The 23,962-nt window shown below is 37.0% G+C and overlaps 3 protein-coding genes across 13 annotated transcripts in view; 1 reads left to right on the forward strand and 2 right to left on the reverse strand.

Moving 5' to 3' along the window:
• PMS1 (PMS1 homolog 1, mismatch repair system component) overlaps positions 1–7,866 on the reverse strand; it is a 130,951-nt gene extending 123,085 nt beyond the window's left edge. For both annotated transcript variants that reach the window (XR_011570449.1, XM_019969490.2), the window contains exon 1: positions 7,699–7,866. Coding sequence is in view for 1 of the 2 variants with exons in the window: in XM_019969490.2 (XP_019825049.1) it covers positions 7,699–7,735 (37 nt within the window). In the remaining variant the exon portion in view is untranslated. The remainder of the gene's footprint in view (positions 1–7,698) is intronic.
• Positions 7,867–8,027: 161 nt separating this feature from the next.
• On the forward strand, positions 8,028–20,903 carry OSGEPL1 (O-sialoglycoprotein endopeptidase like 1). Of its 6 annotated transcripts, none has more exons than XM_070802315.1 (8): positions 8,028–8,157; positions 9,505–9,745; positions 14,217–14,604; positions 15,563–15,590; positions 15,667–15,815; positions 16,610–16,740; positions 16,865–16,936; positions 18,440–20,903. In XM_070802315.1, exons 2-8 carry the CDS (start codon positions 9,525–9,527, stop codon positions 18,516–18,518), a joined length of 1,068 nt encoding a protein of 355 aa, XP_070658416.1. In that variant the 5' UTR covers positions 8,028–8,157; positions 9,505–9,524; the 3' UTR covers positions 18,519–20,903. The 6 variants fall into 6 exon arrangements, with proteins under 6 accessions (XP_070658416.1, XP_019825058.2, XP_070658445.1 ...); XM_019969499.2 differs by having other exon boundaries at positions 8,030–8,157; positions 15,386–15,590; XM_070802323.1 differs by lacking the exon at positions 8,028–8,157 and adding an exon at positions 12,324–12,485 and having other exon boundaries at positions 9,609–9,745; positions 15,386–15,590.
• A 10-nt stretch (positions 20,904–20,913) lies between these two features.
• ANKAR (ankyrin and armadillo repeat containing) overlaps positions 20,914–23,962 on the reverse strand; it is a 54,620-nt gene continuing 51,571 nt past the window's right edge. For 4 of the 5 annotated variants that reach the window (XM_070802256.1, XM_070802259.1, XM_070802260.1 and 1 more), the window contains exons 23-24: positions 22,713–22,759; positions 20,914–21,404 (exon numbers count right to left, since the gene is read on the reverse strand). In XM_070802256.1, coding sequence (XP_070658357.1) covers positions 21,157–21,404; positions 22,713–22,759 — 295 coding nt within the window. In that variant the 3' untranslated portion in view covers positions 20,914–21,156. The remainder of the gene's footprint in view (positions 21,405–22,712; positions 22,760–23,962) is intronic. The other variant, XM_070802275.1, reaches the window with a different exon arrangement.

A 23,962-nucleotide genomic window follows, 5' to 3' on the forward strand; every position in this document is an offset into this window, starting at 1 on the left:
GTTATGCTTAAATTTTTTGTTTTAAGCAACTGAATTTGCAAAAGTCAAAGTGTTAGTGGTTCAGTGGTCTCTGACTTTTTGCGACCCCATGGACTATAGCCCATCAGGTTCCTCTGTCCATGGGATTCTCCAGGCAAGAATACTGGAGTGGGTAGCCATTCCCTTCTCCAGGGAATGTTCCCAATCCAGGGATTGAACCTGGGTATCCCACATTGCAGGCAGATTCTTTACCATCTGAGCCACCAGGGAAGCCCTTGTAAAATTAAGGCAGCTAAAAAGTATTCTTTCATTTTTCTTCATTTTAAAGTTTATCTCAAAAGGCTTAAAATTTTTTTCCACAGACTTCAGAGACAGAATTCTGCCTCTAATACAGGCCTTCTGCTCTTTCCTCTACTTTAGCCCTTCAGTGTGTTAAAAGATATTTATTCAATAGATATTTGAAGGCCCACTCCATTGTAGGAACTATTTTAGGTATTGTGGGTACAGTTTGTAGCAAGACAAACCAGGTCCTTTCCCCTATGTGCTTACATTCAAGTTGGAGAACAGATGAGTAAACAAATACGTATTATTTTACATAGTGATAAATGTCATGGGGCGGGGGGGCGGGGAGGAATAAACCAGTAAAAGGCAGGGGAGCCTGCCTCAGAAAAGTCTTCCATAAAGATCCTAACTAATGTGATACTTAGACAGAGACTTTCCTGATGTAAAGGAGCAAGCAATACAAAGATCTGGGGAAAGAGGCTTTCCAGTACTGGTGATGGCAGGTACTAAGGCTCTGGGGCAGGAAGGAGGTGGTATGTTTGAAGGACAGTCACTGTGCCTGGAAAGGAGTAATAAGCAACAAGGATAAGAATGGTAGCAGATGAGTTCAGAGAAGTAGGTAGGGGTCGACCAAGGTAAAGAGCAAATTTTATTCTAAGCCTGACAAAGCCATGAGAGCGTTTTGCACAGGAGAGTAAAGGGATCTGGGGTTTTTGTGGTGGTTTGCTTGTGCGTCTGCGAAGCTCACTGGCTAATATTGGAAATAAACTATAAGGGAATGGGAAGCAGGAAGAACAGTTGAGAAGCTACTACAGGCAAGAGGTAGCTTAGACTAGGGAATTAGCTGATGCAGTGGTGAGAAGTGGTAAAATACGGGATATACTTTGCAAGTACAAATCCACAAAACACTCATACAGTGAAAGTAAGTAGGGGGAAGGGAACTAAAATAACTCATAGTTTTTTAGCCTTAACACCTAGGTGAGTGGTTGAATGGTAAATAAGAAAACTTCCTAATTTCACAAATTTGTACAGTTTAGTGTAAGATAAAACTTTTTTAAACAAAATCTATAATGACTATTATTTGGAGTAAAATCAATTGCTATGCTATAATTGCTCCTAATTTCAAGTCAGGACACATAATACCAATTTCTAAATAGGTCTGAGTTCAGAAATGCTACTAATTTTAGCATGCATTGGTGACTCTTTACTGCATCAGTTATTACTTTGGAGTTCCAATGGTGGTGTTTTATTTCCCTCATTCCTTCTACATGTATTTACTGGAATTCTTTTGTAAGGAAGATTTTTCCCTTCTCTCCCATTTATTCAGTCATTTATATTATGAGCTCATGGATGTTTTATTCTTTGTTTATAATCCATTATAACACTATTAATTTGTTGCTCAAGTTGTCCTCCAGCTTTGACCAATGGGAGTTCCCACTGGAACGTCCAAAGTTAACCCCTGTATTCTTTTCACTTGCCCCATTTTTCATTTTTGTTTTTAAGCATAGAATGGTATTTGTTAGGTTTATGTCACTATAGTCTGTTAAACTAGAAAGATCTTGAGGGGCATAGCTGTCTCCTTAACTAATATCTGTATGAATTAGCCTTATAAAACTATATGATGCCAAGAGTTGGAAAAGACCTTAGAGGCTATGTAATTGAACCCCACCACGCCTCTGTTCAGTCCTGTGTTAGCACTAATAAAGGAGGACTTACAAAAATACAAGGCTGCATTTTTGTAATGGAATTTATAACCTGTTTTAGCCAAAATTTAATGCTTATTCTACATAACTTTTCAGCTATTTAACTTTTAAACTGTTATCAACAGCACTGAATAAATACTACCAGAGCTCTCACCATTGTCCATTATGATACGGTTTCAAATTTCTCCCACTGTCCTGATAATTCTGCTCTAAGTTGCAGTTTATTATATATCGCACTAAGGTAACTACAGATATGATGTCACTCCAACAGTACCACTTCCCTTGCTCTGGATACTTTTTATTTATTTTTTTTTTTGGATACTTTTTATTTTTAATGAAGCATATTATTTTAGCTGTTTTGAGAGCCACATATCACTGATTCACTTTATGGTCACTAAAATCTCCAGTCCCAACATGCAGTGCTGTTCAGTGATGGTTTTCCCTTCATGTACTTACTTAATGGATTTATCTATATTCCTGTAGATCCCCATGTTATTGGATTTTAACCTGTTGATTCATCTTGTCTAGCTGATGTTGAATCTTCTCATGCAATGTATTTTTCATGTCTCCTGTATTAATCTGTGTGTGTGCGTGCGCACGCTCAGTCATGTCCTACTCTTTGCAGCCCCGTGGACTATAGCCTGACAGGCTCCTCTGTCCATGGAATTTCCCAAGCAAGAATACTGGAGTGGGTTGCCCTTTCCTCCTCCAGGGAATCTTCCTGACCCAGGGATCAAACCTGTGTCTCCTGCATTGGCAGGCAGGTCTTTACCACTGAACCACCAGGGAAGCCCTTTATTAATATATATCACTAGTAAATATGACTCCAAAATATCCTCATGCAAAAGACAAATGCAGGAACCCAGTATAGACCAATGCAGTTTAATATTCTTTCTAACAGGACAGAAAAGTGTAATTCCCAAAACAGTTACATGGATATTACATATTGATGTTGGAAGTGTAAACAAGTTCAGTACTGGGAAGATAGGTCTAGGTTAAAAAAAAAAAAAGTAATTTTTGAATAGCACTGGGCCGAGAAGTAGGTAAGAGCATAGCAAGGATAAACACCTTCATTTTGCTTGATGTCAAAAAGTAGTGAGATGTCTCAGATTTTTATTTTACTCCATAATTATAGTTCCAGTTAAAAATGATTCAGCAGATAGTTTGTTATGGGGAGTTTAAAAGTTTTTGTTTAGGGCTTCCCTGGTGACTCGTTGGTAAAGAATCCACCTGCCAATGCAGAAGACACAGGTTCGATCCTTGATCTGGTAAGATCCTACATGCGACCGAGCAACTAAACTTGCTCCACAACAAGAAAAGCCATCATGAGAAGTCTGTGCACCACAACTAGGAAAAGCCCGTGCAGCAACGGAGACCAGCACAGCCAAAAATAAATACTTTTTTAAAGTTTTTGTTTAGCTACAAGTGAATGAATACATAAGAATTATAAACATCAAACTTAGAATACTGAATATTGGGGTATACAGTACACAGCTTAACTGAAGGGTGACACTTTAGCTCTTAAATTGGGTGTTTGGTTCACAGAAGTTGATTATATTATTTTTGACACTTTCATAATTAAAATATTTCATAATTTAAAATAGCTAATAATATATTTGTATTTTATGTTCAGAATAGTATAATTATTCTATTTTTTGACTCATTCAAGCCTTTAATAAAACAACTAATGCTTATGAAAGTGACTCAACCTGTAGCTCTAAAGATCTATGTAATCTCAAATTAGCACATAAGCTAGTTTTGTTACTGTGACCTTTAACTGCATAATTACATGAATAAAAATAATTCTCAAATTCAAGAATTGAAAGAACATCATTAATGCTTAGAATAAACTCTTTACAATATGAAAGGAGTTTTACAATATATAAATTTTCTGGATTTCCAATTATGTTGTTCAGTCACTTAGTCTTGTCCAACTCTGTGACCGCATGAACTGCAGCACTCCAGGCTTCCCTGTCCTTCACTATCTGCAGAGTTTGCTCACACTCATGTCCACTGAGTTGGTGATGACATCCAACCATCTCATCCTCTGCCACTCCCTTCTCTTACCCTCAATCTTTGCCAGCATCGTGGTCTTTTCCAGTGAGTTGGTATTTCACATCAGGTAGTTACAGACTTTTTGACACTTTTTTAAAAAGTTACAGATTTTGGAAAATATGTGTTACTTTGACCATATTATAAAGAAGATAAGCATGCATCATTTTATTCATTTTATAGTTTTCTAAAAGAACAGAAGAGCCAGATGATTCATTGGCTATTGCCCAGGAAAATACCAGTATACCAGCTACTACATGAAAACCTGATACAGTGATCCTGCTTTGAAATGTGTCCCTCCTTGGAGTTACCAAACTCGTGCTTCTATCATGGCACTTAATGGTCCCAGGGAGTTTAGGGGAGCAACAAAGAGATTCACCCTCTCCATCTACTACCAAAAACAGACTCCACACACTTGAAAAATAAGATCATCTGAGTATGTTAGTTTCTCAAAAAGTTAAACAATTACCATATGATCCAGCAATTCCACTTTGGGGTATATACTCCAAAGAAGTGAAAGCAGAGATGTGAAAAGATAGTTGTACAACTCATGTTTATAGGAGCACTATTCACAAGTCACAAGGTGTAAGTAGCTAAAGTGTCTGTCCATTGACAGATGAATGTGTCAACAAAACGGTTTATATACACAATGGAATATTATTGAGCTTTAAAAGGAAATTCTCACATATGCTACAACACTGGATGAAACGACATTAATGCTAAGTAAAATAAGCCAGTTACAGAAGGACAAGTACTGTGTCACCTAGAGTATGAGGTACCTAGAGTGGTCAAAGTCATAAAGACAGACAGAATGGTGGTCGCCAGGGGATGGGAAGAAAAGGAAATGAGGAATTAAGTGTTAAATGGATAGTTTCAGCTGGGGAAGATGAATTTTGGAGATGGATGGTAGCGATGGTTGCACAACGATGTGAATGTATTTAATGCCACTGAACTGTACGCCTAAAAATGGTTAAAATGGTGATTTTCCTAACATTTAACATGATTTTTTTAAAAAACAGTAAATTTGTGATACAAGCATCATGGTTCAGCAAATGAAATAAAACATGTTCCAAAGATGAGACCTGCCTGATGAATGGTATTACCATTAATTAAAGAATGTAAAGTCAAGTGTTAGTTGCTCAATTGTGTCTGACTCTTTGCTACAGACCTCCTACAGCCTGCCAGGCTCCTCAGTCCATGGGTTTCTCCAGGCAAGAATACTGGAGTGGGTAGCCATGCCCTTCTCCAGGGAATCTTCCGAACCCAGAGATGGAACCTGTGTCTCTTACGTCTCCTGTCTGAGCCACCAGGAAAGCTGTGATGAAAGAATGTTCCACATCAAAAAAGATATTTGTTAGCAAAGAAACTTAAGAGAAAGGCAAATGACTTTTTTTTTTTAGCACAATTCAACCTATGAAAAACAAGAGAGCTCTGTGACTCAAGTGGAAAGGGGTGCATCAAGCCTGAAATATTAGCCATTAAAAGCACCAAACTCATTTCTATTGCTTCCATTCCATTATGCCAAACAATCTGGTTATAATTTGGATCTGGCTTTCATTGTAATTTGATCAACACAGAAAAGGTGAGGATCAGCAGGCTCAACTATCCTAGACCCTTCATCATTTCTCTTAATACATTAGTACTATGGTTTTTACATAGCAGTTTATTAGCAAATTGTGACTCAGCACTCCAGAGTCCAATCACTTCTAGACCTGATAAACTGATTTCAATCCTAAAAGAAAATCAGATGTTGAAACCCAGTAAGCACACTATGGTCCTGCTAAACTGTGGATAAATCTGTGGCAAGCTGTCCCCTTCCCCAAGTGACTCCTCTCTTAATGCACATTTTCCATAATGCTGAATTGTAATTGCCTATTATCAGACTCATGGGGCTTCCCTGGTAGCTCAGTGGTAAAGAATCTACCTGCCAATGCAGGAGATGCCAGTTCAATCCCTGGGTTGGAAGATGTGCTAGAGTACGAAATGGCAACCCACTCCAGTATTCTCACCTGGAAAATTCCATGGACAGAGGAGGCCTTGCAGGCTACAGTCCATGGGTCTCAGAGACGGACACAACTGAGCATGCACACATTATTAGACTCCATTCCTTGAAAATAGAAAATGGATATTTTATCTTTTATCCCTAACAACTAGTAAACTGCCTAGAAAAAGGAAAGAATCCAATAAAGATGTGATATGTGAAAATCCAATTTAGTTATGACATAATTAGGATAAAGATTCTTCTATATAAAGTTTTCCTCTAAAGTTTACAAGTGGAAAGCTAAGCAATAGCAGAGAATGTGAACATACTTATAATTCCAAACTCTCAATTCATGTTGCAGTTACAGTGGTTAGGCCATGTTTTCTTGAGAATGCCCATGAGAGTGGCATTCAAACCATATGATGTGATCTGCATAAAAGCCCAGACAAGCCCCAGAGAGCATACATCTTTCCCCCAATAACTTCTCCAGTATAATAAAGAATGTGGAAGAATTATACCTTCCCTTGCCAAATATCTAGGACTGGTGTAAGTGCCATTCTTTCCACTACCCATATCGTTTCTGTTGTTCAGTCTCTAAGTCATGTCCAACTCTGCGACCTACCAGGCTCCTCTCTCCATGGGGTTTTCCAGACAATACTGGAGTGGATAGCCATTTCCTTCTCCAGGGTATCTTCCCAACCCAGGGATTGAACCTGCATCTCTTGCATTGAGATGAAGAGCCACTGAGCCACCAGGGAAGTCCCAAATTCCTTCCTAACATCCTTAAGTTCTGCTCTTTCACCTAATGCAGCATTCAGACTCGACAGCAGCCAAGGGTACCCAGATAAGGAGTGCCCAAATAAGGTATCTATTGATACAACCAAACACAGCAGGGATAATTCTGACAACACAGGAGAGCATTGGGATAATGTAATTCAAGCTGCAAGAAAATACCAGATGTGAACGACTTTATGTTCAGAATAGATCCCAGTGTATAAGAGAAAGTAATTCCTGGCCTATCATATGCAATCAGGATGACTAATTATTCTTAACCTTTAGGTCTTAATTTTTCTTTTTTCCTCTTTTTGGGTCAACAACACATCTTAGGGAAAATATGAGCTATTTAATATTCTATCAGTTAAGAGAACAGGCTCCAGGGCAGCTGGCCTGACTTCTAATCCTAGTTCTGCATTTACTAGCTGTGTAACCTGCAAATCACCCAAACTCTGTTGTCCAGTTGTCTCATATGTAAAATGAGGGCAGTAACTACCTCATGGGGTTGTTACGAAGATTGAATCTGCAACAGTGCCTAGCGCACAGTAAACTCCACTTTATTGTTAATTATGTGCATTATTTCATACATAAATGAAATTTTTTATAAACATTAAGTTCTACCTTAAAAATTCTTAGTAGTGCTGATAATCATAAATTTCATACCTGGTGATTATGAATTACATATCTGCCACTAGACCATAGCTGTGACTTTCCCTACCTCATACCAAGACCTTCACACCAAGAAAGGCATAAACATGAGCCGGCCTTGTCCAGCCTTGAATTTATAAAGACCTTGCGGTAAGATCTTAACGCCTTGCGGGGAAGAAGAAAGAATAGATTCGGACAAAGCTATTCAAATGGTAATAAGTTCACTTACGAATAAAAACAAAAAAAGACTGAAGGAGGTTAAAGAATAGGAGTACATACTATGGTGAAGACTGCCTCCAGAGTAAGCAAAGACCATACTTTTCTCACAGTGGCGTCCAAATTCCAGCCTAAGGCAAAAATTTTTTTTTTCTTTTACTGTAGCGTACGTAGTGTTCGGAACTAAATGCTACGTAGTCGAATCTGTGCTCTCGTAGTCGAATCTGTCTCCGCTGTATCAGTCAGTAGCCGTGTGACCTTGCAGACTACACCTACAGGTCTGGGAGAATTGCTTGAGCGCACGCAGAGCATCTAGGGAAAAGACAGCCTTTGCGATTGTATTTATTCTGAGTGACGCCCTCGGGGAAACAGCTGCTGATCCTGGCGACGGGACGCTGGCCCCATGTTGATGACATCACTTCCGGGGTGGCAAGTTCAGGCTTTCCTGCGCCTGGGAAAGGGCATTCAATCGGCTTTGCACGGAAAGGAGATGAGTACTAGCTACTAACGTTGACGAGTAAGGTGGGTGAGATAGCTCAGCCCTCTTCTCTCTGTTGCTTTCGCGCGGCTAGAATAGCGGTTCCAGTTAGAATCCCTCGCCGCCTTAGAGCAGAGACCAGCGCTGGCCAAGTCCCAAGACAGACCAGGTTCACTTGGGATCCGGCTTGGCTCCAACGAGAAGGGCTTCGCACAAGCTTCCTTGGCTGGATTTAGTGACTATAAATCTAATTTTTCATGGCGCGTCTGTTGGGACTGCATCCTCTGCAGCTGTCCTCTGTGATTACGTCGCTCATCTCCAATCCCTGGACGCCCCTCTGCCCCTGTGGAACAATAAACTTCCAATATTCGCTCTTCCCGCTCCCCCCCCGCCCCCACCGCCGCATTCTGTCCACTAGTGTGATAGAGAAAGAATCTACTAAATTTCTAGAAGGTTCTAGAACAAGGTGATTTGGGCGACATGAGATTAGATACTTGGCAGTGTGAAAAAAACAAAGTGCTTTAATGATGGACAGCTGTTATTGGAGACAAGAGGATTTGGGGAGATCTCTATTGGTGGCTCAGTAATAAAGCATCCCTGGGTGGGAAAGATCCCCTGGAGGGGGAAATGGCAACCCACTCCAGTATTCTTATCTGAAAAATCCCATGGACAGAGAGGAGCCTGGAAGGCTACAGCCCATAGGGTCGCAAAGAGACAACTGAGCATACACACCAGTAGGATAAACCTGTGGCAAAAGTGGAGATTTAATTAGAAAAATTGTAATTAATAGATAAAATAGGTATTAGGTTATGGTCGTTTTAGCTGATGTGTTCTTTTAAGATGAGCTTTATGAGAACGCCTGTGTGTAAACTTACACGCCTGAATCTTACTGTGTATTTAATGCGAACTCTTGGTTTTCAACCACATGATTAAATTTTTCTTTTGAAAGATGTTTCCGGGAAATGGAATGCATTAGTTTTCATTAGTTTTGCTTTGCCTTTATTGTGTTGACTTTTTAAAACAACAACTTGTCTTAATTTTGGCTATAAAAAAATAAATAGCACTTTTCAAGGGACTATGTAACTACTGTACTGTAATATTAGCTCTTTTATAAAGAATAATCGTTTGCTAAGAACATACAAGTATTAGTAATACAGAAATTTTATATATAATTTTATGTCTATCTAATGTTCCCCTTAAAAGAGCATTACTTTAATTCATAATTATTTTAAATAACTTTAAAATATTGTGCTAACTTTTAACAAAACTTTCCTAAATTTTTATAAAACTATATATTGAAAAATAAACCAAGTTTTCAGGAATTTTGCTTTACTGAATGGGCTAGTGGCAAATGTCAGTTCCAAATAATAGTTTGTTTCTTTCTGTTCTAGGAATTACCCATACAGTAAATATGCTAATATTGAATAAGACAGCAGGAGTCTTTTTTAAACCATCAAGAAGGAAAATTTATGCATTTTTAGGAAGTTTTCATTTTCATCCTGGAAAACTATTCCTTCATAAACTAGTATTGGGAATTGAAACCAGTTGTGATGATACAGCAGCTGCTGTAGTGGATGAAGCTGGAAATGTTTTGGGAGAAGCAATACATTCCCAAACTGAAGTTCATTTAAAGTGAGTAGGCATTATCTTGGTAGTTTCCACTTTTTTTGAAAAATAAAATGAAATAAAATCTTAATGTATTACATATAAAAGGCAAATTTTAGAATCTAATTTCTTCTTTTGTGCAAGTCTTAATAACTGATGTATAAAACCTTACACCTTTCAACCTGGCTTTTAAGGACCTCCACAGTAACTTCCCGACCTTAGCTAATCCTGTTGCCAAAAACAGACAAACTTTGGTGTTTAGCCATGAATTCCCTTCAGCAATGCCATTTCCTTTTGTCCAGCTGTATGTTTCGTGGTCTCCACTGAAGTCCTAGGAAAGTATGACCTGACCTACAGCCTGTGTTAATCACTGAAAAAGAAAATCCTATTACAAATATAAATATAAATATATATATATACGTCATGTCGATACTTAATAATATACCATTGTATTAAAACATAGAATGGTGCCAGGTTTATAACCTCAGCTATTTCCAGAGGGCCACCAGGCAGATTGCATAAATAAGTGGGCTGGGAATAATGTAGAAAATAACTATAGGAGGTCACTGCTCCACTCCAGCCAATTGTTGCCATACAGGAATGTAGGCCTTATATTATTTGATCATAAGAATTTTCAAGAGAATGGAAATCCGGAATGTTATGGTAATATCTCCCAAATTTTAAAAATTAGTAGGTAACTCCAACATATTAAAATACTGTGCAGTACAACTACACCTTCAAGCCATTGATTTCCAATGTCTGAGTAGTGAAAAAGGCTGGCGTTTTGAGACCATAAACTAGTATTTGAATCATGAAGTAGCAGTCAGTATTGGCTCTGACTTTGGGAAGTTCCTTATCCTCTCTGAATCTGTTTTTTTTTTTTTTAATTTATTTTTAATTGGAGGATAATTGCTTTACAATGTTGTGTTCTTTTCTGCTATACAACACCACGAATCAACCATGAGTATACATATAGAATCAACCATGAGTATACATATGTCCCCTCTCCCTTGAACCTCCCTCCCACCCCTGCCCCTATCCCATCCCTTTAGGTTGTCACAGAGCAGCAGGTTGAGCTCCATGTGTTATATACAGCAGCTTCTTCCTAGCTATCTGTTTTACACATGGTAATGTGTATGTTTCAGTGTTATTCTCTCAATTTGTCTCACTCTCTCCTTCCCCTGCTGTGTTCACAAGTCTATTCTCTATGCCTGTGTCTCTATTCCTGCCCTGTGAATAGGTTCATCAGTACCATTTTTCTAGGTTCTGTATATATGTGTTTATATAAATATTTGTTTTTCTCTTTCTGACTGTTTTACAGGCTTTAGACTAGAACTGACTCAGATTCATTCCTTTTTATGACTGAGTAATATTCCATTGCATATGTATGTGTGTGTGCATGTGTGCGTGTGTGTGTGTGTGTGTATACCACAACTTCTTTATCCCTTCATCAGTCTATGGACATCTAGGTTGCTTCTGATTCTGTTTTCACATCCATAAAATAGGAAAGATAATACCTGCCTTATGGAATTGTGGGTTGCATGATACTTATAACAACAGAATATTATAATTAGAAATAGTATACTTGAAGAGGCAGAGTAGGCCTCTAATGGTTACATATTACATCAAAGGGGCTGCAGTGGGCCTTAATAAGGCGCAGTGACATACTAGCAAGTCCTTACCTCCAAGAAGCTTAACCTACTCTTTGAGACATGATATATAGACCTACAAGGAAAGTTAGGAGTGCAAGGCAGCATAAAGTAAGTATCACAGAAGTAGTACAGACAATAACTTATTACCATACCTCAGTTTCACAATCCTTTTACTATTTTGGGGTTATCTGAACAAAGGAATGTTAACTGCACAGAAAAGCCTACCCTGACCACTTTATCTGAATTAGGTACTCCCACCCAGTTTATTCTATATCATCATATCCTGCTTATTTTCTTAGTAGTTCTTTTCATAATTTTTATGTTTACTTATTTAGTGTTTCCTCCAAATAGACTCTAAGCTCCAAGGTGATGGAGGCTGTGTCTGTATTAATCACTACACTGTACCTAGTGGCCGGCACAACACTTGACATGTTGCATGGGTCAGCGGCCTTGAGAGACAGATAGGCCTTTAATGAATGGAGATGAAAGACTTGTAGACTGAGATAGTGTCATTGGCAAAGGAAAGAGGTGAGAAAGTGCTGGACAAAAATAAACCTTTCAGTTTAGCTAGGGTGAAAGTCACGTGAGAATACTATACAAGCTGTTGGATACCAGCTCATCTCAGCATGTATTGAACACCTATAATTGCAAGGTAGCCTCTGAGGCACTGTGGGTACAAATATATGATTTTTTTCCTCTGAGCAACTTACCATATAAAAGGGTTTAGATTCTGATTCAGCCACTGACTAGCTTGGAGACCTTGCACCATTTTATGTGACTCAGTATCCCTATCTGTGAAATGGGGATAATAATGGCTCCTAGCTCATAATATTGTTGTGAAGATTAAATGTGAATTCTTTTAAAGTATATGATGTAGTTCTTGTCAAATAGGAAGGGCTGCAAAAACCCCATCTATTACTGGTAACAATACTACTCTTTCTGTTATATATTAGTGAAGAAGACAAAGAGGCAAACAGGTTGTTGTAAAACAGCATGTAAAGTGAAGTAATATAGGTCTGCTCAGGAGAGGAGTTCCTTTCTTCCAAGCCAGAGACCTGGAGGACAGTCTTGACTTCTCCCTCACCACTCTGTACCCAAATCAGTCATCGGTCATGGTAAATCTACCTTCCAAATATGGAAACTTTCCTCTCCCTTTTCTCTGACTTAATTCAAAACCCTTACTGTCTCTTGTCTGAACTCCTGACTCCAGCCTTGAGGCTAAATGGTTTCCATGCATCTTTAGGAGCTTTGTTCCTTAATCATCCATTTCCATACTGTCTAAAAATTATTTGATTATTAATTGACTTGTAGCAATCATTGTTAATTGTTTGAGAATAAAGCCATTGTGTTTTTCATCTCTTTCATCTCTGATGCTTAGCATAATCCTTAGAATACAAAGAAGAGGCACAGAAAGAAGGGAAGTGTAGACAAGTGGGGGAAGGAAGAAATACATAGAAGGGAGAGGATTTGGATTTAAAGTCTCCCAAATTCAGTCATCACTGCTTTTTTTCTGGCAACACAGTATAGTACAACTCCAAGGATCAGAGAAAGTATCTGGAGAAGTATAGTTAGAAGGCTTTGAACAGAGTGACTTAATGAGAGCTTTTTGAAATTGCTGGTGACAATCAAACAGCCTGACCTCATCAATACTTATTAAATTAATTAAATGTGGAAAGTGAGGGAAAGGAAGGAGATAAAAGATGAGCCTTGAAACCTAAGCAGTTTGGAGGTTATTGATGCCATTAACAGAATTGAGGAATATAGAAGAAAAAGTAGCTTTAGAGAATTAAGGAAAATTGTATTACAATATGAATGTGTTGAAATAAGGTAATTCCTCTTAAATAGCGCTCTCATTGACTGACACATACATATTTTAACTATTAAATAATTGAATGCCATTTGTATAGAACCTGCAGATCTTACAACATCAAATCGTCAAATATTTGAATTTCTTTTTTGAGAGTAGAGGTATATCTTGCAGACCCTCTACATTTTTGCTCTGCCCTCTGATCAGTCACATGCTGGCCGTTGTTTTGCTAACAACCTTTGCCTTCTAATTCTTTACTCTTGACATTTGGAGTGATCTTCCTCTGCTTGTCCTACATGGACCAAAAATCAAAATTGGATTCTTGGATTAAGATTGGATCCCAGAATTTATTTCAGGATTGCAAGCTGTCTACTGTCCTACCATGACCTGAAGTGCAGTGTGTTTAAAAATAAACTCGTCTTCATCACAAAACTGTCTTCGTGTTTCTGTTAGGATTTCTTTTCTCCCAGTCATTCCAGCTCAGGATTTATCTTTGATGGCTTGGTTCCCCCTTCCCCTGATATCCAGTTAAAATTATTACAGTTTTTGGTTCTTGGTCCCTTTCCATTCTCATGATCACTCAGTTTAAGATGTAATAACCTTACACAAATACTTTTGCAATAACCTCTTTAAAAATCTCCCTGCCTGCATATTGATTCCTTTCCCCAAAATCCTGATTTCCTTTCCTAAAACCCAATTTTATCCTGTCCTTTCCTTATTCAAGACATCTTCCTTAGAATGCTTCTCAGAATTATTTTGGTGATTTCTTTTATCAAGAAATAAATGTGTGGGAGTTGTATACAATTTTGCAAAGTCAGCAACAGTAAATTACATCCTTAATCATTGCATGTTGAGTTCTTATAATGTACTACATATTATAAGGCACACATAATTAGAAAATACTTGACTTACTGATGTTTTTAGTTATATAATGAGAATTTGAAAACATGCCTTCAGCCATAATACATACTTTTTCTTCCTCTATTTTTACAATCTTAAACTTACAAAAGTTGGGTTTTTTTTTTTTTATGTCTTTCAGAACAGGTGGGATTATTCCTCCAGTAGCTCAACAGCTTCATAGAGAAAATATTCAACGCATAGTACAAGAAGCTCTCTCTGCCAGTGAAGTCTCTCCAAGTGAACTCTCAGCAGTTGCAACCACCATAAAGCCAGGACTTGCTTTAAGCTTGGGCGTAGGTTTATCGTTTAGCTTACAACTGGTAGACCAGTTTAAAAAGCCCTTCATTCCCATTCATCACATGGAGGCTCATGCACTCACTATTAGGTTAACAAATAAGGTAGAATTTCCGTTTTTAGTTCTTTTGATTTCTGGAGGTCATTGTCTTTTGGCATTAGTTAGAGGAGTTTCAGATTTTCTTCTTCTTGGGAAGTCTTTGGACATAGCACCAGGTGACATGCTTGACAAGGTAATTATTTAAGAATTAATATCTCCATTCTTTTTTGTTAGGTGTCTGTTTCAGCTAAATAGTAATTTCACTATTCATCTAAATATTTCTGGATAATATCATATTAAACTGAAAATATTATGTGAGCAAAACAAAAAGTAAGTAGTGCATAATTTTATGAAAGATTCCTTCTTACCCACTCTGAATAAGATGATATGAGGTTTACATCAGTATATAAAGGTTCTAATAGTTTGCATGTATTACATTTATGTTTTTAGTCAAATAACATGTGAAAGAAAGTGCTTTGTGAAGTGTAATGTACCTTTTAAAACTGAACAAGAGGATATATAAAATGACATAAGGACATTAGAGATGCACAATGTTTCATTATTAAATGTTATCATTGCTGATACCACTGACGAGCAGATTTATTTTCCTTTGTTTTAGCATTCTAAAAATGACTTCCTTATGTAAAAAACCCGCTTATATCAAGCTGAAATTCAAAAGAAATAGGGCAGGTTCTTATTCTGAAGTTTATAATTGAGCAGTCATTGTCATTTTCAAACCTATTTTCCATCCCCAATAAAAGAGCAAAAGTAGATAGGAAGGCAGTGATTGGCCACTATTGAGCACTTGTCAGAAGGAGCAAGATGTCTGTCTTGACTGACCACCAGGTATAGTCCTTAGTTGTAGAAGTATAGCATGTCTTACTCATCCAGGGTAAAAATCATTTCCTTTGTATCTTGGTTTCAAAGTGTACAGTTTCATGATGTTACAAAATTTTTTATTTTGTTTTTGGTAGGTAGCAAGAAGACTTTCCTTAATAAAACATCCAGAGTGCTCCACCATGAGTGGCGGGAAGGCTATAGAACATTTGGCCAAACAGGGAAATAGATTGCATTTTGATTTCCAGCCTCCCATGCAACGTGCTAAAAATTGTGATTTTTCTTTTTCTGGACTTCAACACGTTATTGATAAGATGATAATGCAAAAGGAAAAAGAGGAAGGTATATTTGTAATTAGTAAAGTTGGACAGATAAGTAACACTGGATGGTACCTGAAAATACGCGCTCATTCCTGCAGGTATCGAGCAGGGGCAGGTCCTGTCTTCAGCTGCAGACATTGCTGCTGCGGTGCAGCACACCGTGGCCTGCCACATTGCAAAAAGAACACATCGTGCTCTTCTGTTCTGCAAGCAGAGAGGCTTCTTACGTCAGAGTAACGCAGTACTGGTGAGTCTTGTCATAGAATAGCAGTAATCCTTTACAGTACGTTCCTTTGCTTTCCAGAGCTTAATTGACCACAAGTGTAGGATGAAAAGATCTTTATGCCATAAGTTGTCCCTGACAGTAAGAGATTATGTAGAATGAAAACTAACAGCCATTTCTTGTACAGGTGTGGCACTTTTATAGGACATCTGTACAGCCTGTGTGGCAAAAATGTTCAAGGCTGCATCTTACTGAATTTAAAAGAGGGTTTACAGTATGAAACAAAATGCAGTGTAACTGCTATCACTGTCTAGAAAAATGGACTGTTTCCTTCAAATGTATGTTCCTTTGATGAAATCCCTTTAAATGTACTTAAAAGGCTTGATAAATTTCCTGTGTAACTGTATCTTAAACTTCATCCTTTTGAAAATTGTAAAGTGGGAAAATATTTAAACAGTAGGTTCACAAAATGGAATATAAAGGTAATAGTTTAAGAATTATGTAGTAAAATTTAAAATTTAAAAAATGCTTATAAGCAAAAACTACAGGGTCTAAAATACTGTATAATGATTGTACTGTGAGGAAAGGGTTAGAATAAAATGTACAAAAATGATAGTGATCATATGGTAATATTGAAGTTGTTTTTTTTTCTTTCCCAAATGTTTATTATATAGATATACTACTTAATCATTTACCCACCTACCAAAATGTGATATGGTCTTATTGTATAATCCTGGTATTTTCCCCAGGTTTACCTCACAGCTTACCTCATATTCATATGTGCTATTTGTTCTCTTTGGTCTTCTGAACTTTTTCAGGTTGTATCTGGAGGCGTCGCAAGTAACTTATATATCCGAAAAGCCCTGGAAATTGTGACCAATGCAACACAGTGCACTTTGCTGTGCCCGCCCCCCAGACTCTGCACTGACAACGGCGTTATGATTGCATGGTAAGCCGCAGCGCGTTTGTGGCTCACTCAGAATTATGCAGATATTACTTGCTATTTCATCCTGCTAAAGTTTCTTCCTTTACATCTTCAGCTAGTTATTTTATTTTTAATGGTTCTTATTTAGGAATGGTGTTGAAAGACTACGTGCTGGCTTGGGCATTTTACACAACACAGAAGGCATCCGCTACGAACCAAAGTACGTGGTACCATTCATAATCTCTCTGCAGGCTGTACCGTAAAAGTCAAAGCCTGGATTTTGCTTTTACAGTTAAGGTTTTCATTGACATACTGGTGGTACTTGAAGAAAGATCACGTTAATTTTTTTTCTTCTAACCTAGTTGGTAGATAACTTACAGGAAATATTTTTGTTATAGCAATAAATTATACAAATGTTGGCCAATTATAGATTAGGAAACACGGAATAGGTAAGGATGATGAATTCTCTCGTTTGGGACCAGAACGGAAACCATGTCCGTGACCTGGACTTCTGCAGCATCAGAACCATCTCAGCACCAATTGCCATGCTGAAAATAACAGAAATGTGCAAAAAGGATTCAAGTGTGAGATGGGGTTGTGAGTATACAGCTCCACAGGATGCTGAGAAAGTGCCAAAAGATAGTTTATTTTCTGCAGTCCTTGGATTTCCCCTCCCAAATTGAAGTTCCTAGGAGTAGCACAGTTTTTCAATTTGTTATCAAATTCTGGTCTAAGTTAATTCTGGAATAGTAAAAATAGTAAAGCATGATTATATTTCATAATCTAACATAATTCTATTTTCAGTATTGTTTCATCTGCTGTTTTAAAACTTTTCAGCATTTTAGTACATAACTATCAGCCACGTGAACCATAGACTATTAAAGCTGATCATCAGTGGACAAATTTTAGTTAGTAGTGACAAAAAGAACCCCTTTAGTTGTTGCCAGCCTGGCCTCAGGTGGAATCCACCATCTGACCCAGCACAGCCTTCTCATGGCAGTGTTGAGGCTGGAGATGATGGCTTTTAGATTGGGCTCCAGCTGAAGCCTAGCATAGGGCAACATGCTAAACACATAAAAAAGCAGAAATCTGAGGCCAGAGTTATTTACTGAGGAAGAACAGAGGCCAAGGGTAGGATCTAAGGCCTCTCCTGTCACCAGTGACAAAGGAATGTAGAAAGGAGCGAGCCTGCTTTTGAAACCTCAGAGAAGAGCTGGTGGAAACCTAGTGAATTTCTCAAGTAGGAATGGATAGTTTAGCTGTATGGTAAACTTTTTAGCCTTTTAGCTTTGTAGAGCATAAAGCATTTTTTGTAATTTTTTTGTTTCAACTTTAACTTATTTACAGTATTTGAGAGCAATAGAACTCTTTCAAAAACATCTCAACCCCAAACTCACTAAATTGTGTACATTAAATATGCATAGTTTTTAACATGTCAGTTATACCTCAAAGAGATTTCTTTTGTTTGTTCACTTTTTTTTTCTTTTAGAATAATGAAAGAGGTTTTAAAAAATTGCCAAATTTAGATTTCTAGTCTTTCTTTACCTGTTTTGCTAGTTTGAGGTCCTACTCTATATGTATTCAAGAACCACCATCACATATGATAGTTATACACTAGATACATATATTTTTTGTCAGAATTCTAAACAAATAGTTTGCAGAACTAGTGACAGATCAGTAAGCAAATATTTGAAATAATGTGATTTGTCTGGTTTTGATGCAGATGTCCTCTTGGAGTAGATATATCAAAAGAAGTTGGAGAAGCTGCTATAAAAGTGCCAAGATTAAAAATGAAGATTTGATTTTTGCTTAAAAAAAAAAGTCCCTAAAGGTTTTTATTTTTTTGTATATAAAATATATAATATTAACTGTTCATCAAGACTTTCTTTGTTATTACTTTTCTTATGTTTGATGTTTAACCTGCTCTTCTGAGAGACAATAATAGTCTTACAAGAGAGTATAAGGGTTTTTCTATTTAATTATCAAAAACCAAAATAAAACACCTTGTGAGGAAAATAATATACTGATATTGGCAGGTGAAAAGAAAAATCTTGGAAAAAATGTAGCAATTCTGCTAAATCATGGCCCCATGTTAACACAGGCATAGATCTTTTCCCACCTCTCTCATATCAGAATAATATAAGTTCCTATGGAAACATTACCCTGACTTTTCTAGTGAGACAGCAATTTTTGAATGGTAGCCAGGTCAAAGTCATGTCAACTCAGAATTCTAGGACAAAACAAAAGGAGACTTTCTCTAATAAAATGTAAGTTAATAATTATAAAAAATATATATTATTAGGTATCTTCTCTGGAGCAAATGGGATTTCTATACATTTCTTAAGATCCATCTGAGATTTTAAAAAATATGACATGCAAGTAATACCTCAAGGGTGTATTGTACTTTTTAGTTGGCCACATATATTGACATTCATTATTTTAGAAAGTATATTTAATCAGTGAAAATACATGAGATGAAAAAGGTTTGTTTTTTTGGTTTTTTGATAATGTCCTTTGAATCTGAACTTTTACTGCAGATATCATAACAGTTCATGACTTTTCTGCCCAGATTAAAGGAACTGAATGTACTGTCCTTTGAATTTAAGGATGATGCCTCCAACTGTTCAATGTCCTTTGAGAGGTTTTGCTAGTAGAGATTTATGTTACACCATCCATAACTAGATCAAGTTGTTAAAAGTCCATAGGGTCACAAAGAGTCAGACACAACTGAAGCGACTTAGTGTGCATGCACAGGTTAAGAGGCAGGTGATTTGATGAATTGAGGCCTTTCTCATTTTACATATAATTTTTAAAAATAAAAAGAAAATGCAAGGTAATAAAAATAATCTTTATTTTTGCCCTGTACTTAAAGAGAAATACTGTAAAGTTTTAAGCATGGTAGGATGGTCTGTCTGAGAGAAGGCAATGGCACCCCACTCCAGTACTCTTGCCTAGAAAATCCATGAATGGAGGAGCCTGGTAGGCTGCAGTCCATGGGGTAGCTAAGAGTCGGACATGACCGAGCGACTTCACTTTCACTTTTCTCTTTTATTCATTGGAGAAGGAAATGGCAACCCACTCCAGTATTCTTGCCTGGAGAATCCCAGGGACAGCAGAGCCTGGTGGGCTGCAGTCTATGGGGTTGCACAGAGTCAGACACGACTGAAGCGACTTAGCTTAGCTTAACTTAGGATGGTCTGTCTAGGCCAAGATACTCAGAAAATGCCTATGTTATTGAATGCAATAATGATCCTCAACTTTGAACCCACCTGAATCTAGCAACAAAGTTCAAAATTTGCTTCTAAAGGCTTTTTTCTTTTAAAAGTCTACAGAGGCTTAATGTTTCGTTGATGTGAATTCTTAACAATGCTGAATAAATGATACTGGTTTTTATCATTTGAATTATTTATCCCTTTCTAGTATAAAATTCTCCCCAGATTTTTCCCTGGAATTCCTGTATTTTAGTCTCTCCACCAGGAAGTTGTGACTCTGGACTGTTAAGATAATTTAGAATTGAATTGGAGATTAAGGAAGTCTCTTACTGTACAGTGGTTAAAAGCACCGGCTTTGGACTGTGACGCATAGAAAGCCCTAAGTACCCGTAGCCGCTGTCACAATCACCATCACCATCGTTACGTGAAGGCATGTTGGAGAAAATAACTGCTGATTAACATATATGTTCTAGTGCAGACCAGATAGACCAGAGAGACAACTGAGCAAAGTGGACGAAGAAAAAGGAGTACTCTTTAAAGGACTCACTGAAACCCAGTTAGCTTTTATGTCAAATCTGTTTGCTGCTGTAAAATATGAGAAGCGGACATACATCAAAGCTTGCACCCACTGGAAACAGTAGTCTTTGGGCAAAGACATCCTGTGATTCTGAGCCACAGAGAATATCATCTGTTCCAGCTGCAAACCAAGGATACTCTGTAGGTGTGGAGTCTGGTCAAAAGTGGTGGCCACAATTTTTAGCCATACTTTTATGCTTGATAGGAAGTGATTTCAGATTTTTTTCAATAAAGTATTTTTAAATGTATACATTTCAGATTTTTAGAAGGCTCATGCATCTGTGGTATCTATCATTAAATATCTTATGGTAGCACAATGAGTGTTAACATGTAGGCTACTCTGAATCAGACCTTTTTAGCCCAGCATACCAATTAAAAAAATCTTTCTATATACACTAATTGTGTCACTTGTGTCAGCTGCTTAATGGTTTTAGGTGCAGGCATTCTATTTTAGAAAATGCTACTTAATTTTTGAAGCCATATATCAGACCTGATGTTAAATTCCAGTAGACATGCTAAGGAAATTTTGTTAAACATCAGTATCAAGAATTTGCATTCAAAAAGATGATTCAGTTATGTATATTTTAGCATAATTGAAAATGAAAAATTTTACAAGATTGCTCGGGAATCCTTTCACACTAAAATGCTTTTATTAGCCTTCTCCAGGCTCTGGATTAGCTTTCTGTACATGTTTCCCAAGTTGGTTCAAAAGCACTATTCTTGGTCTTGATACCGTTATGATATCTGATGAAATTGCAGATGAAAAGGAAAAAATATTATGAGAAACAGTAGTCTTTTTTGTTGTTTTGAAGAGTCCCATGAAGTTAGTTACAGGAGGTATAAAAGTCAAAGAATCTCTTGGTTGAATTTTGGGTTTTAATTTTCTTCGGTGCTCTTTCCCTAAAAAGGAAAGAGCCATAATTAAGTGTCTCTTAAGCCTAAGAGCCCTAGGAATAGTCTCATTGCTTTTAATTCTATATATTTCTAATTCTTCACATCGCTGAAACATACTAAGAGAACGGATCAGTAGCTTCCAGACTTAAGATGCTGGAATGCAAACATCTGTGGAGATCAATATATGTTGCAAACTTTTTATCATGCCAAGTTGGCACTAATGAAAGAACAAATGCCAGCTACTTTAAACATCATTTTGGAAAAGAAGGGATATTTTCATGTCAAAAGAAGGTGTAAAAGCCATTATCTTAAAATGGAGGTCTTTACTTGAATGAAATTAACTTTATTAGACACCTAGTTGTCCTTTTTCCTTTTTGTCTTATGTTATCACAAACCTGGTCTGGACTTTGCAGACCATTACTGGTATACATATTATTCAGAAGCCAATTTTAAAATGAAGGAATAATCGAACCAGCTTTATCCTTCTAGGTAAATTACTCTTACACTAAAGAAGCTATCCAAAAACCAGACCATACAGAAACCATTCTACTACCAATGATATTCAAAAATATAGCTTCCCACACATACCTACCTTCCCTCAGATACTCCCTGATAAATGAAGTTCTTCCCTGTCCTTTTCTTTTCCTATTCTCTGTCTTTCCATTTGTGACTCCAACAAAGTGATCTTGATTTCAGAAAGTTCTGTCTTTGCTTTTATAGTGAGGTAATATACCAAGTGGACTGATTTTGGGTCCTACACTAAGCACACATGATCAGGCACGAAGCATGTACATCAAGTCAGTACGTAATTTATTTTCCCTATTACTTGTCTAGTAGGAATTGGACACTAACATGATAAGATCTGGATTCTGATCTCACAGGCCTCAGCCACTCAGCCATCAACTCTATAAACTTACCTATCAAGTCTATAAAACAACATAATATCAACGGAAGGAATGTCATCTCTGCTGTAAGAACTTATAGGCAAGTGGTACATGAAACGGAGTAATAGCAAGATCGTAATTAAAGTCATATGTTTTTCAATAATGACATTTCTATGCATGGCTTGTGAGAAAAAGCCAAGTAAGAAAGGGATTTCTTTCAAATGCCGTAAGTGGGGAAGCCTTAAAAGGAATGATTAACACAGCACGGGCTTGTAAATGGGAAGATATTTTAGGTATGTAAAACTAGAAAAGTAGAAGTTTACCGGGAAACATTTTTTGGTAGCCTCAGCATTTTGAATTCTTAGAAATAAAACAATTATAAAAGGTCTGAATTGAAAGTATCTTAGAGATAAAAGAAAAAATCAATTACCTTTCTTAAAGACAGGAATTACGGATGGTCCTCCATTTTTCTCCAGACTGAAAGGAAAACACTTTTATCACAAAAACTAGAAATATATAAAAACTTAGTATACCCAGGTACCATATTCAGTGCCTAGGGGTCTAATTTATACGTGTTACCTGTACTTACTATGCATGTTACCTGTAAGTATTTTATAGTCCATCAGTCATTTATTCACTTACCACCCAAAACATGTGGAAGATTCAGTATGCTTGAAGTGAATAGGAAAAGTTTCATGGAAGAAGAGACACTTCAGCTAGGTTTTGAATAAAATAGGTCTTTAAATAGATGAGTTAGGGGAGGGTATTCCAGATATGAGGAACAGAATATGAAAAATGACAATACTATAAAACAGCATGGCACGTTCAAAGGGCACTAAGTACTTAGTCTAGTGTGATCAGAATTAAAGTTATCTGGAGACATGATGGGAGGTAAGATTGGAGAATAAAGATCAGTCATTTTGTGTACCATGAATAAGAGAAAATTTAAACTTTATTTTCAAAGTAATGTGATACTAATGAAGTATTTCAAGCTAAAGAATAATAAGCTATACCTAAGTTGATATGCTGTGGCTTTAATAGAAGTATTTTAATCATCCTGTACGTGTAACATAAACATGGTGTTACAAAATTTCCCTGGTAATAAAATGTAATTTTAAATATTAAATATTAAAACTGCTTATAACGGATGTGTTCCTGGTTAATTTGATGAGGAAGGAACATTTGCTTTTGTCAACTTTAATAACTTTAATAATATTAGACAGACCCCAGTCTGCCAACTTCATGGCTATAGGGTAACATGTAACTGGCTGGTACTTTAGGCTCAGATTATTTTCACATAGGGTCAGTTAACAGTAAGATTTTGTTTGTCTACATACTTCAGAATTTACACATCCAAAAACTTCTAATCTGCCATTCTTGGGGCTGAATGAGGGTGTGGGAATAAAGAAGTGGTATATACTCCAAAACAATGCTGCCATGACCCCAGCCAAAATCAATCTACTTTATGTTTCCAATAGTGATATCAAGGAATATTTTGTGGGAATTAATAATCTTTTAGCACATTCCCCATAGTTTCATTTAAATAAAATTCCTTTGCAGGATTGTTACGAAAATTAAAGGGAATAGTCAATCTATATAAATACTGTAAGGAGAGTGCATAGAATTATTAGTTATGGGAGTAATTGTTATTTGTTTACCACTTCTACCTCACTTGGTAGT

The sequence above is a fragment of the Bos indicus genome, chromosome 2 (genome assembly GCF_029378745.1).
Source record: "Bos indicus isolate NIAB-ARS_2022 breed Sahiwal x Tharparkar chromosome 2, NIAB-ARS_B.indTharparkar_mat_pri_1.0, whole genome shotgun sequence".
Lineage (NCBI taxonomy): Eukaryota > Metazoa > Chordata > Mammalia > Artiodactyla > Bovidae > Bos > Bos indicus.